Source organism: Sorex fumeus, unplaced genomic scaffold (assembly GCF_029834395.1).
Source record: "Sorex fumeus unplaced genomic scaffold, SorFum_2.1 ptg000044l, whole genome shotgun sequence".
NCBI classification, from domain to species: Eukaryota; Metazoa; Chordata; class Mammalia; order Eulipotyphla; family Soricidae; genus Sorex; species Sorex fumeus.
In genome coordinates, this window is record NW_026606101.1 from 39,690,988 (window position 1) to 39,705,574 (window position 14,587).

Below are 14,587 nucleotides of genomic sequence, written 5' to 3' on the forward strand. Positions count from 1 at the left end.
TTTACTGTCATCCCATTATTCACTGATTTGCTTGAGCAGGCACCTGTAACATCTGCATTCATCCTAGCCCTGAGATTTTAACAGCTTGTCCTTATTCGTCCTTCCCAACAGTGCTGCATTGGAGGCTCTTTCAGGGTCAGGAGAATGAGGCACATCACTGTTACTGTTTTTGGCATATCAAATATGCCACAGGAGCTTGCCAGGCTCTGCCATGCAGGGAGGATTCTCTTGGTAGCTTGCTGGGTTCTCTGAGGAGAACTAGACTATAAGATATGCGGCTGCAAGCTTCTGGGAGCTTTGTTTTCTGGATCTTGGCCATTGATGGGATTACATGGCGCCGGGGGCAATTTGTGGGTGTGACTGCCTAGCTACTGGAAAATGGGGTATCTGAGTGGAGGAGGCCCAGTCTCGATCAGAGCAGCCTTGGAGATCTCAGCCCCGGGACCCACGCACCTGGCCTCCTCTGTTGGTTCCTTCATGCTTCAATCGAAGAGTAGAGACTTCTAATGTAGAGACTTCTAATCGTCCCTCTGCATTCATTCTGCTCCTCTTTCCTTACTAACAGAACTCTAGCAAACATGATTCTCAGAAAAACATATCTTTCCAGCTTCTTTGATTTCCAGCTATATATGGTCATGTCACTGAGTTCTGGCCAGGTAATCAGTGATGTTATGGAACTCTTTCTAGATGAGTTCTGAATTAGCATCTGTTCTTCCCATTCTTCTTTTTCCTTGTGATGTGAATGTGAGCTGTGATGACTGACTCTCTGAAAAAGAGATGGGGGGTCATCAGGTCATAATCCCTGTTAACTTTATAGATTCACTATATCAGCACTAGAATGGTTACGTCTAGGTTTCTCAAATGAAATAAAGTAAAGGTCCTCCCGTTGATCATCGATTTGCTCGAGCGGGCCCAGTAACGTCTCCATTGGAGACTTTGTTGTTACTGTGTTTGGCATATTGAATACGTCACGGGGAGCTTGCCAGGCTCTGCCGTGCGGGCGAGATACTCTCGGTAGCTTGCCGGGCTCTCCGAGAGGGGCGGAGGAATCGAACTCGGGTTGGCCATGTTGGCTGAGTGCAAGGCATCTAAAAAAAATTGCTGTTGTATAATTGAAACCAAAGCACAAAAAATTGTAAATCTACAACTGTAAAAAAAAAATAAAATAAAATGAAGGGAAAAAAATTGCTGTGAGTAGGGAGGGGTAGAAGAGGACCTTGTCACACAAAATAAAACAGCTAATGGAGAAACACATCTGTCTTCTGAATCAGGGTGAAATGAAGAGAAATGAACACTATTACAGGTGTATTTGGAGGTGGCAAAAGGGAAAGGAAAGGAAGGTTTCTGGGTGATTGGGTTCTATTTTCTTTATGTGGAAGATCTATTCACGTGAGAAAGAAGGAAAGAATGCGCGGGATGCAAAGAAGGTTAAAGTAGTAAATCAGATGTAGGGATAAAATGAGCCACAGTGAATAATGCCCAAGTCTTTTGCCAAGGCCAAAGAAATGGAATAGAAATCTGGTTCACTCCTTTATATATGCAAATACTCACCTAATATTTTGAGGAAATCTTTAATGTTAGTAATGTAATTCAGGACAATACAGTGTAATAATTTGGCAATTTACCAGTCATTAGATATATGTTGCTAAATAATTTTAAGGAATTGCTAACAGATTGTGTTTAAGGGATTGTTTTTGTAGAAAAAGATCTTGTTGAATAATTACTGAGTCTTTTATTCAGAGATGTAAAAAAGGTCTATAAGCATTTGTATTATTTGTGTAAAATGAACCACATTTTGATCACACGGGCTCCAAAGCCAAAATAAATTTTAAGTGCATGTGAGTATAAACATGTATTTTTATTGTGTGCTTTGTTAAATAGGAATAAAGGCCTGTCATTGAAGTGCATTTACAGTCAGTCATAAATAAATGGGGTTAATTGTGACCTTTATGTTATTTGAACATGGTCAAGATTTTTATTCTTATTAGAGGGAGAGATATGCGTGGTTTTCTTTGTATTAAAAAAAAGAATATTCATTCCTAAATGACATACATCCATAGAGACTTTAGGGTAAAACCTTTCCTAATATTTAGCTATTTATAAATGTCAGGTGCAGTTGAGTTTATTGCATTGCAGGCCTGTGCTGTCACCAAAAGGCTGCTGTTTTCAGTGGTTCTTAACAGATTATCAGTAAATTGATAGCTTTTCCACATTTGGAAAATTTCCAATTTCCTCCTGGGAAAGGAGGGCAGGTGTTTTCCTCTAAATCAGTAAGGACTTTCTCTCTCTCTCTCTCTCTCTCTCTCTCTCTCTCTCTCTCTCTCTCTCTTTCTGTCTGTATCTCACATTTGGTTGCTTTAATGGGAAATGTGAACAAAGAATAGATTTGGGGAAAATATCTTTTTCATAATCCTGAAGCATATGATATGAAAAGATCAGCTCACCCATTAAATGTGCTGACTTTAACTGGAAGGCAAACTTGCAGTAGGAGTATTCTAAGCACTTCAGGTAAAACAAGGGAGTAAATATGAAGCATGGAAGTTCTTCACGAGCATCCACTTGCCTGTGCAGAGCCTGCTACTTAATGTTCACAGAACCAGTGAGAGAGCGACCACAGAGCTGGAGGGGCCGCTACAGGGGGAAGACGTGGCTTTCATTTCTGCCCACGCTGCTTCTGAGCTTTGTGATAAACAAATGACCTTGCCATGGCCAACCTTTGATTTCCTTCTGGATGAAATGAGGGTAGTAAAAATAACCTGTCCCCACCCCTGCTCAATCTCTATGAGAGGTAGTACAGTAGATAGGATGCTTGTCTTGCACGCGGCCAACTGGAGTTCAATTCCCAGCACCCGCTATGTTATCCATGTGGTGCCAGGAGTGATCGATCCCTGAGCACAGAGCCAGGAGAAAGCCTTGAGCAAAGCCACATGGGGACATAACTACCACCCTTAGGACAAAAAGCTTCAGACAGAATGGGAGACAGGCATGATTGTAAGCATGAGCATGTATGCCTATGATTTCAAGCAGTTGCTTACAAGTCACCTGGCATTCAAACTTGGCATTCATTTCTATTAAATGAATATCCCTCTCCCCTCCGCAATTTTTGGACTTTAAGAATAAATTCTTTTAACTTTTTTTTCTTTTTGGGCCACACCCAGTGATGCTCAGGGGTTACTCCTGGCTTTGCACTCAGGAATTACTCCTGGCGGTGCTTTGGGTACCATATGGGATGCCAGGGACCGGACCCAGGTCAGCAGTGTGCAAGGCTGTACTATCTCTGTGGCCCCAGGAATAAATTCTTTTAAAAACTTAAATGGCATCTCTAATTATAATAGTGCAGCCCTGGGCAGCTTTTGCAATTCACTGCTCCAGCATCAACCTCCTCCAACCAACCTGGTTTATTCCAGTTGAAGGTTTCTGCAGCAAGAGTGGCTGGCTCGAAGCAAAGTTCACAGTTGGATGACAAATGATAATGGCCAACTTTCATGAACCATGCCATTCCTCTTTTGTGTGTTTTGTGTTTTCCAGCTCTCACCTGAAGTTTAGCAATCTCACGCTGATTTCAACCCATGGACTTCCAGGAAAAAAACTTCTGGAGTCTGAAGAAAGGAAGTTTTTATCAACCGAGTATGAGTAATTGTTTTTTCCTTCTGGGGGCTAAGTGTCCTAGTTTGTGTACATGCATTTTATGCATTTAAAAAATGTGGGTTTCCTGTTGGAGAGGAACTAGGGGTAGACTTTTCTCCTGGAGATTGTTTAGAAATGATTTAGGTGATAGAATTACAACTATGTAAACAAGTGAGGAGCAGGATTGGGTTGCCATTGATATTGATGGGAATACATTGTCTGTTCCAGAACACTGAGATGAACTCCCTGGCCCACCCAGCACCTGCATTCAGATGCTGAGTGACAAGTAGGACTATATTTGTATGGAACTTGGCATTCCCTCAAGGTTTCGAATTGGGCAATAAAAGCAGGTTTTGCTGGGCCACGACTATATCCCTATTTATTTGTGATCAGAAATGATCATAAGAGACCTTTTGTGCCAGGTTAGTTAGGTATTATGGTTTCCGTCCAAGTGGATTTACTGCTTGACAACATCCGTTCTTAAAAGTACCATTTCATTATCACACAGCTTCCATTAATTTTAATTTCCTGTAGCAAAACATGGGTACAAGAATGATTAGGAGCCCTGCCTCTAGAAATGATGTCCCAATATTTCTAATCAGAGGAAGGAAATTGTTCTCTCCAGGGGTGGGAACAATTTTAGATTTCTAACTTTAGTATCCAGGAAAGTACCTTTTTTTTCCTGTGTGGGGAATAAAAACCCCACAAAATTTATTTTACCTTCAAACCATAAGAAAAGTCATAGAGTTTTTGGTTATAGAACTAAAACTAGGCTTGTTTCAACCTAATACTTTCATCACACTACAATTGGGATTTTTTAAAAATGACATAATTGGGATACATTGAAAAGAGGATATGGAAGAGAAAGAGCAATAACAGTGCGGGTGTGGTACTTACTTATGTGCAACCAACCTGGATTCAATCTCCAGCATCTCATATGGTCCCCAGAACACCACCAGGAATAATTCCTGAGTGCTGAGCCAGGAGTAACTCCTGGGCACCACTGGATGTGGCTCAAAAACCAAAAAATAAAAATAAAATAAACTGGGCATGGGTTGCAGATAAAGATCCTGACTTTTTTCCAAAGTGGGATTTCACTTGTTAGAGTTTCAGGTTTTTTGACAGAAAATGTGTATGATAAACCATGGAACCAAATTCTGACAGAGTAAAGAATCAACACTTGTATATCCCTTTTCTCCCCTATCCCTCATTCTAAATGACAGCATTCCCAGGAAATGTTTGTGTTTTTGATAAATGGGATTTAGTTTAGTTGATGATGGTTTCTATCAACCCCCATGTTAATAGTAAAGAATGGTTGCAAATGACCCGCTGGTGCAATGCTGCATAGACTCTTCATGGTGGGGACAGTTGTCTGGTGATGCTGCTTCTATTCTGGCTTTCTTCATTCTCAACACAGAACAGTGCTGCAGATGTGAATCAGATGACATCAATTCCGTAACAGCACCATCTAATGCCATGGCTAGTAGCCACATGTGGCTACTTAAATTTAAATTGATAAAAATTAAATGAGATTAAAGACTCAGCGTTTCAATCACATTAGCCACATTTCAAGTGCTCCAATATCCACATGTGGCTAGTAGCTGTCATATCAGACAGTATAGTTACAAAACATTTCTATCATAGAAGGTTCTGGAATGTTCCAACCTAAAATTTTATCCTCTCTGCTTGCTGCTCTCACCTCATCTCTTCTTTTTTGACTTGTTCTTTCCTTTCTAACCATAACAGCCTCCTTGATGATTCTGAAACACAATAGGCAGTTTTTGACTCCCCCCCCCCACATCTTTATTGAAATGCCAGCTTTTCAAAGAGATCTAACCTGACCTTTTATTTATTTGCAACCTACATTTTTAACACACCACAAACCTCTTTACTGCCCTATTTTTTTTCTATGATAATTCTTCTAAGGATTTAAATTTATCTTAAATTTTATTTTATGTTTGGCACTGTGGTTTACAAGCTGTTATTAGTAGGGTTTCATATGTGAAATACCCCAGCGCTATCGCCTCCACCTCCGTGTCTGCTTCCTTCCACCACGGTCCCAGCGTTGCTCCCCTACTCCACTCCTTCCATGGTAAACTTCCTACAGAAGACAAGTTCTCAGTTGCTGTTGCCTTTGGGCACTCCCTGTTCCCCTACAGTGATTTTCTATGTCTAGCATGTGAAAAAGACCAGGCTGTGTCTCACTTTCTCCTGAACAACTTCACCGCAGCATGATGCTCTCCATCCCATCCACGTAGCAGCAAATTTCATAATTTCATTTTTCTTACATCTGAGTGTGTTCCATTATGTTTATTCTTTTTAAATATAATTTGTATTTGATTAAAGAACCATAATTGATAAATCAAGTTGAGTTTTAGGCACATGCTATTTCAACAACGGCCCCACCACCAGTGCAGCTTCCCCCTACCAGAGTCCCCATATTCCGTCCCCATTCTCATCTCCCCGTCCGCCCTTCCTGTCCCCTCGATAGGTACATAACAAAGTTGCAGCTTAGATGTCATGTTTTCAGTTTTGCTGCATCCGTGTTTTGGATACATGGTACCACTCTCCCACACCATCAGTATAATTGAAGCCCTACCCCTGGTCACCCATTGCTTCCCTTTCCCTTCCTTCCCACCTTGACTTCTTTCCTTGTTGTCTAGAATCCTTTCAATATAATGTAAACTCCACAAAACTGGAATGATTTGTCTTTGGTTCATTGATGTAACCCCAGCAACTAGTACAGTGTATGGCATATAGCAGGTGCTCAATGAATAATGAATTGAGCTTACCGCCAAAAGATCTGCTAAAGTCCTTTCAATCAGCATCCAGACGGGCTAATAGCACACTCAGACCCCTTGGGATTTGCTGCTGCACACTGTAACTACAGAGACCACAAACTGAAATGTAAACAGAAACCTGCTTTCTAATGCTGTCATGCTCCAATAAAGGAAATTATATTTGGTCATGGAGTTTAAAAATGACAAGGCCTTTGGAGCTGAGTGAGAGAATAGGAGTTAAACTGCTTGCTTTCCTATAGTCACCCCTGGTTGAATAAGCCCTGATCACTGCTAGGCGTGACTCAAACCCACCTCCTCCCTAAAGGCAATTACTTTGAGTACTTCTCTCTGTCTCTCTGTCTCTGTCTCTCTCTATCTCTATTTCTCTCTATATATATATACTGTATATATGTATATATGTGCATAGCACTCCCTACCTGCTGTAACACAACGTGTAGGGCATTTGCCTTGCATACAGCCAACCCGGGTTCTATTCCTCTGCCCTCTCGGAGAGCCCGGCAAGCTACTGAGGGTGTCCTGCCCACACAGCAGAGCCTGGCAAGCTCCCCGTGAAGTATTCGATATGCTAAAAACAGTAACAAGTCCCACTATGGAGACGTTACTGGTGCCCACTCGAGCAAATTGATGAACAAGGGGAGGACAGTGCTACAGTATATATGTACATACATATACATACATATATAGACACACATATATACACAGATTTGAGATCACACATGTCGGTGTTTGGGGATTAACTCCTGATTCAGTGCTCAAAGTATTCATATAGTGCCAGATATCAAACCCAGCTCAGCCAGGCAAATGTCCTAACCCCTGTACTGTTTCTACAGTTCCTCATCTCCATATATGTAATAATTTTAATGACTCTTATAAGAACAAATTCTGAATGCCAGGTTTCATCATCCCCTCACTCCCCAGTCCTGAGTCTGGAGGAAATGCCAATGGCATGCCCGTCTGGACACACAGAAGGGGAGTTTGGGAGGGTTGAAAAAAAAGAAGCAAAAGAAGTTCAATAACTGGATGATCAGCTCTGAATAACTGAAAGTTAATTATAATTCTCCTTCTAAGAGTATCACAATAGACCAAATACAGAAACTGCTGAAGTTATTTCCAATTCTGTCTTCGTTTAGAACAGCTTATATCTTGTTTACCTTTGCTTCCCTGAAGTTGACTTCTAATTATGCTTCTGGAGCTTCAGGGTAAGACGTTTGTCCACTAGGTTTACAAGCACTGCAAGACTGAGCAAGCAAGCCACTCCTCTTATATGTTCACTTCTAGAAAATTTTCTCATCCTGCTTTTCTACTGTTTTCCTACCTGTTTTAAACCTATCTCCAGAATGTTCTATAAAGACACCCTTTCATATTCTGACCAAGTCTGGGTCTAGCTCACCTGAGAAATAGGAAGTTTTGCTGATGCTTCTTCTCTACCTTCTTTCCCAGAGAATCCCAGCACAGGTATTTCTCAGACCCCTAGAGTTAGTCCTCACCAGGCTTACTGCTCTGCTCAAGAAATACTTTTTAAAAACATTTTTTAATTGATTGAGGTGTTTTGATTCATAATGCTTTTAATGATGGTTCCCATGTACATCACTCCGACACGTGCCCACCACCAGTGTCCACACTTTCCCCCCGCAGACCCCAGTGTCCTTCCATTTTAGCCTTCCCTCCAGCTCAGTTCTCACACTGTGTTGCCGTTGGTCCTTTGTTGCTGTCTTGCTGTGTATCTCTAAGTCCCACATTTGAGAGAGATCACTATCTATCTGCCCTTTTCCTTATGACTTATCTCACTCAGCATGAGGCCTGCTAGTTCCCTCCATGTGGTGAATAGCATGATTTTGTTCTTTCTTAGAACCACATTGTGTTTCACTGGATATATATATATATATATATATATATATATATATATATATATATATCACAATGTCTTGATCCAGTCATCTGTAGTTGGGAATTTGGGTTGTTTGCTGGAGCAATAGCACAGCGGGTAGGGCATTTGCCTTGTATGCAGCCAATATGGCCGACCCGGGTTCAATTCCTCCGCCCCTCTCGGAGAGCCTGGCAAGCTACTGAGAGTACCTCGCCTGCATGGCAAAGCCTGGCAAGCTCCCCGTGACGTATTAGATATGCCAAACACAGTAATAAGTCTCACAATGTTACTGGGCCCGCTCGAGCAAAATCAGTGAACAATGGGAGGACAGTGACAGTGACTCTCTATCTCATCTATTGTACCAAGTGCAACAATGAACATAGGTGTGCATCTATGTATTTTCAAATCAATGTTTTTATGTTTTGAGAATAGATGCACAAAAGTGATATCACAGGATCATATCAGAGTTCCATTCCTAGTATTTTTGTTCACGTGTTTTGGGGCCTCACCTGACAGTTCTCAGGGCTTACTCTTGGCTCTACATTCAGGGATTAGTCCTGGCAGAGCTTGGAGCAAGTATGGTGCAAAGGATCAAGTTCTAGCCAGCCATGTGCAAGGCAAGTGCCATACCCTCTGTACTATTACTCTGATCCAAACTATTCCTATATTTTGAGATATTTTTGTTAGGAAATAACTACAAAAAGATATCACTCATAGTCTCCAGTGACAAATTTTACCTACTATTTAGATAAATTGAGGAAGGTCCAGAATATTTTGTAATATATTGCTCAGAATATCCACAATATTTTAAACTGAATAATATATTTTCAATGTAGTAAAATGGTAAAAGCAAGAACCCCACTCAACAATATCTCCCGAGGGTGGGTAAATAAAATAAAACGGGCTCTGGTGTTCCCAAGTGCACCTCCCACTGACACTGCTCCAAATCACAACTATGAAATATGCATTCTGACATTATCAACACCACTGTCATTAAAAATAACATTGTCTTAGCCTTCCACAAATTTCCCCTGAGCACTTTCACCTTTGAGCAAATCCTCCAAAGACTAATCCCTGTGCACTAACTGTATTTAATTTTCCTCATTTTGGAGGCCTTGACAGTACCCTTCTATTACGAGGAAGCCGCATAACAAATAAGACAATCCTTTGTGAATCTCTTAGGCAGGGACAAAACTGGTGACGTTTTCTGTTTTCCTGTAAAGCTACCCAAATGGTCTTTTTAAAAAAGAGAATTTCATCTCACTAGCTATCATTTCCCTTTGCTAGATCAGCCCCTGATTTCGTTTCTTATTAAGAAGAAATTTTCTTGTTTTTAAGTGTTGTTTAGAGGATAAATACAAAGCCCCGAGCTCCCTTCTCTCTAGGGCCTGGTAACGGGGCTAATGTGCATCCATTACTCGAATTCTTTTTGTGCAGTAAAAGCAGACTCCTGTGTGGATCAAAAAGGAAAAAATGTTCTTCCATTACCACTTCAGAATCCTGTTTGCCGCCATGGAGAGTAAACAGGATTATGTATCATTAATATTATTTAGAATAATTCCTGTCACATATGCATCCCGCTTGACAAAGTAGCATCTATTCTCACAGGCACCCTTACAAAGGCTGAGGCTAGTGGGAGTGGGGACCATCCCCCGAGGGGTGACAAAGCGGAAGTATCAGGAGACAGACCGAATCCCAAAGACCCAGTCTCCTCAGTGTCAGAAGAGCAGCTCTGACCATGGTGTGGTGCACCCTAGCTTAAAACAAAATACTCACTAGCCTGCGACCCCACGCTTTCAGGCTTCGGAACATGGCCTTAGAATGCCTTGTACATGAAGTCACATCTTTCTGAGCATTATGGAAATAACTCTCACAAACCTTTTAGCCTCCAAGCCTCAGGAAACCCACCTTTCTCACATTACAGTAGGATCTTTAAACTCATATAGAATCCAGAGAAGGGGGGAAAACAAGCCTGTAGCCCAAAACACAGCACGTGGAATAAGGTGCTTGCCTTTTGCACAGCCAACCTGGGTTCTGTCTCCCAAGTACACCAGAGGTTATCCCGGGACACAAAGCCAGAGGCAAGCTGTGAGCACAGTGGGAGTGTGACTCACAAAATTACAAACAGAAACCCCCAAATCATAATGCCACCCGAGTCTAGATTTCACATCCAACCTCAGACCCTCTGGTCCCATAAATCACCTTGCCTCGAGGAGAAAACCCTAAATATCTCCAGGGATTGTACCTACTGAAAATATAATTCCCTAATGTGACACACTTCAATGTTTTGGCATGCACTCATATACACAAATTCCAGGAATGAGTCATTTACTGCAAAGTGCTAGAAAACTAACTGGTGCTTGATTTTGAGGACCTTACTTAACCCTCACACTTAGAAATCCTTAGCAGTGTTTCTTTCTTCTTCAGACCCTTGGAGTCTGTGGCCAATATGACCATAAAACTGCTAAAGTTCAATTAAAACCAAATAAATTACAACTCCTGCAATAGGAACACTCACACACAATCACATTCTCTATCTTCTCTCTGTCTCTCTGTCTGTCTCTATCTCTCTCCTTGTGGACTGGCTTATGCAGGGTGGAACAATTTAGCTTTAATGGGAAGATGTCAATTTGTGACTAAGTGTCTCATAACAAAAAATCACCAACTCTCTCGCCTTGGTCCTGATATACTCCCAGCATGAGCACAGACTGGGCCTGCCAGGGGACTTGAACCAGCTCACCAGATGTCTAATTAATGCCCGCTGTCAGCTGCTCAAATGTCACTGATGGAGCTCCTCTCTCCACAGCCACTGTTTTAATGATAAAGATCACTCACTGATGTTGTTGTGTTCCTGGGTGAATGTGGTAGTTGGTCGAATGACTGCCATAGATCGAGTAGCCAAGCATGTGGTGGTTTCCAAAGATGAAATTGTGCTGTACGACCACCTCATCCTCTGCACTGGGCAGCAATACCAGGTGAGGCCACGTGCAGGGTGTCAGTGACGAATGGTCACTGTGTTAATTAGAGCACTGAGTCGGGGGGTGGAGAGCAGGCCTCCTTCCCTTGACAGCTGTCACTTGCTATTCCTAAGTGTGCCCTGCGAGACCACACATGTGACCAGAATGGTGTCAGAACCCTTTCTTGGAAACCTACTCCAAGAAAAACATTCTGCTCGAAAAGAAAAGTCGCAGCAAATTGGAGACATGTAATTCTTTAAGCTATTGTCCAAAAGGCAAATGCTTCCAGAACAGAATCCAGACACTACTCAGCATGCGTCTGTGAGGAACTGATTTATGCCTTAAGAGACAAACATTTGGCAGTGATGAGAGACTGATGTAAAACTGCAAAAGTATTTCAAACCTGCAAACCTCCTGTCAACCCTCCCTTTATTTTGTCTTTCGGTTATAAAACTAGAAAATGTGACTGGTTGATTGCTCACTGGTCCTGCTTTTTATTTTGATTACGTTCTCAAGCCATGTTTCATGAGAACATGGTGGGGTATAGTGAAAGTGCTTTGACATTAAAGGTGACCCATCTTAATATTCCTCTTTGGCAATAAACATCAGCATTCCTGTGGCCCATAAAAGTAAGGTATCTCTGAAACGAAAAGAGATTGACTTTGTAAATCAAAGATTGTGTGTTTGAATTATATTTTCTCCCAGGGACTGGGTAAGCTTCCCCCTGGGGAGTTTTCTCCGGATGAGTATGGAATAATCCACTTTCAGCCCTGGCTGTTTTATGGCTGTGAATTTGCCCATGTAGCGTGCATATGCTAATTGTACCCCAATGACCTGGGAGGAGGCAGCAAGCAGGAGGCCCAGACAGCTGAGCAACCGCAGACATCCCTCATCTAATGTTCTTCACGTGGCTTCACAGTGGCCTCCCCTGGGACACTTCTGGGGTACCCTAGGCCTCGGCCTCGCCCAACCATGAATATTTCTGATGACCTAACGTGAGGTCCAGAAACCCAGGCTTGAACTTTCTCCTCCCCAAGACCTCTGATCGATCTGTAGCAGAGCAGCACTCCCCAAACCGTAGTGTGCATACACACGTACCTCCCATTTTACAATCCAGATTCTGATTGTAACTTCATGGTGGGCGAGGGTGATGCTGAGGTACTACAGTGCCAGCAAGCCCTTCGGTGAGGCTACTGCTAGTTCAAGGACCACACTTGGGGTATCTAGGCTTCCTTTTTTTTTAAGAAGACCAATTTGCCAAGAGTAAGCAGTACTTTGTTCTGGTTAAAGGATTAAAAACAAACTGAAAAATATCTCCATTCTAAAATGAAGCCTTTCTTTTTCAAAATGTGAATTAAGGAAAGGAGGGAATGCAGAGTACCCCAGGGAGGATACCCAGATTACCCTTGACCTTTGAGACGACAGAAAAGAGGACACTGAAAGAAAGCAATAGGGTGAGGTTGGGGTGAGCAAGAAAAGATGAATAGGGGTAACGTGTAAGACGGCAGAGTCTGGCAAACTTCCCATGTCGTACTCAATATGCCAAATGCCAGTAACAATGTTAGGTCTCATTCTCCTAGCCCTGAAAGAGCACTGAATATGGCTCTTTTAAAATCTCAGGGCTAGGAAGAAGGAGACATTACTGGTGCCTGCTTGAGGCAATCGACAGACAACAGGATCATCGTGATCGTGATCATGAACGTGTAAGATCTAGGGCATCGGCACGTCAGTGGTGCAGAGGTGTGGGGTATGTTTTGTCTAAACTGCAGGGCCAGCAATACTGTAAGCATGAGACCCAGTTGTAAAATACACACCTGTTGAGGAGGCAGCAGGGAGGGTGGGTGAGAACTTGGGAGAAAAGTTGACAATGGTGGTGGAGTTGGTTTTGGAACATTGTACACCTGAAACCGAGCTATACATAACTCTGTAAATCACGGTGCCTTAATATTTTTAATTTAATCGTAAAAAATAAAAAATAATTATTAAGAGAAAAAAGAAATATTGGAGAGAAAATAGAAAGAGCCCAAAAATAAAGTCAACTGTGAAACCAGAAGAGAGTACAGTACGTGTGCCCCACCCCCGCCTCACCTGCCCTGCTGAATTCCAGCTGCTGCTTGTTCCCACAAACTTTGGAAAATGTGACTGGAGGACCCAGCCAGCTGTCTAGAGACTCGGGTGTCTGCCCATGTGTGTCCAGCTGCCACCACAGCTTTAGTCTGTGGCACATTAAGCTCTTGCCCTTTCTACAAGAAAATGAAATGAAGAAGTGGCAAAGGGAGTTCCAATTTAATTTTTCCAGGACATAAAATCAAAAGGTACAGAGTGGCCGGAGTCTCCAGAAGAGCTTATTTTTCCACTTCTTCCTCAACTCTGAAATTGTTTGAACCCAATTTCTTGACTTTTAATTTTTAAGTGGTGAAGATTAAACTGAAACCCAAACCTATTATAAAATACAAATACGGAGGAAGGGGGCAGAAAGATAATACAGGGAAGTAGGCACTTTCCTTGCACACTGCCAGATCTGATTTGATCCCTGTTATTGCAGATGTCCCCCAAACTCTGCCAGGAGTGATCCCTGGCCATAGAATAAGCCCTGAGTATGCCAGGTGTGCCCACACCCCCTCCCCAAATAAAAAAAAAATACAACTATAGACCTTATCCTCTCATCAGAGCTTTAGAGGGCATGCCTCATTCTGAAACAGGCTAGTGTGAATTGGGGACTGCATCCAACGGTGCTTGAGTGCTGCTCAAAGCTTGGTGTACTGGGTGGGGCAGGGTGCCTGCCATGAAGTGCTGGGAGTTGAGCCCAATGTAGAACACGTGCTCCAGTCACTGTGAGCCTTCTCCCTGGCCCCCGTGCAATATGTTTGATATCCAAATGTATATTAATATTTTTTAAATCAGAAAATGCAAATATAATGTGAAGTGTTAAATTGTGCTTTGTGTGAGGAGAGCTAGTCTCCCATCTCTCCAAGGAACCCACACTGAGGTATCTGTTGTTAGTTCTTCAGTGGTTACCTCTGTGGCTTCCCAGTTTTCCCTTCATCTTTATCTTCTGGCATTATCTATGACCTTTCCGTTTTGGAAAGATTTATCTATTTCACATTCATAGCACTCTAACTCCCTTCCCCAACTGTCTTATTGATTTTGAATATTTTAAATGGTGAGTGCACTCTCGTAACAACACCAAGACAGTTTACAAAGAGGCCGCTCTCAGTTGCTCATAGAGTCATAGAGTACTGAGGAAGTACCTACCCCAGTCCTGGATTTGGATCATCTCAACAACAACAAGAATAACACAAAAAAGGAAGATTGAAAATTGTTAAATGCAAAAT

The 14,587-nt window shown here is 42.2% G+C and overlaps 1 protein-coding gene across 1 annotated transcript in view; it reads left to right on the top strand.

The window, feature by feature from the left end:
- The window catches only part of CFAP61 (cilia and flagella associated protein 61), a 402,292-nt gene that overhangs the window by 268,302 nt on the left and 119,403 nt on the right, over window positions 1-14,587 (top strand). The window contains exons 17-18 of the mRNA XM_056121438.1: window positions 3,529-3,627; window positions 11,102-11,270. Of these exons, the coding sequence (XP_055977413.1) occupies window positions 3,529-3,627; window positions 11,102-11,270 (268 nt within the window). The remainder of the gene's footprint in view (window positions 1-3,528; window positions 3,628-11,101; window positions 11,271-14,587) is intronic.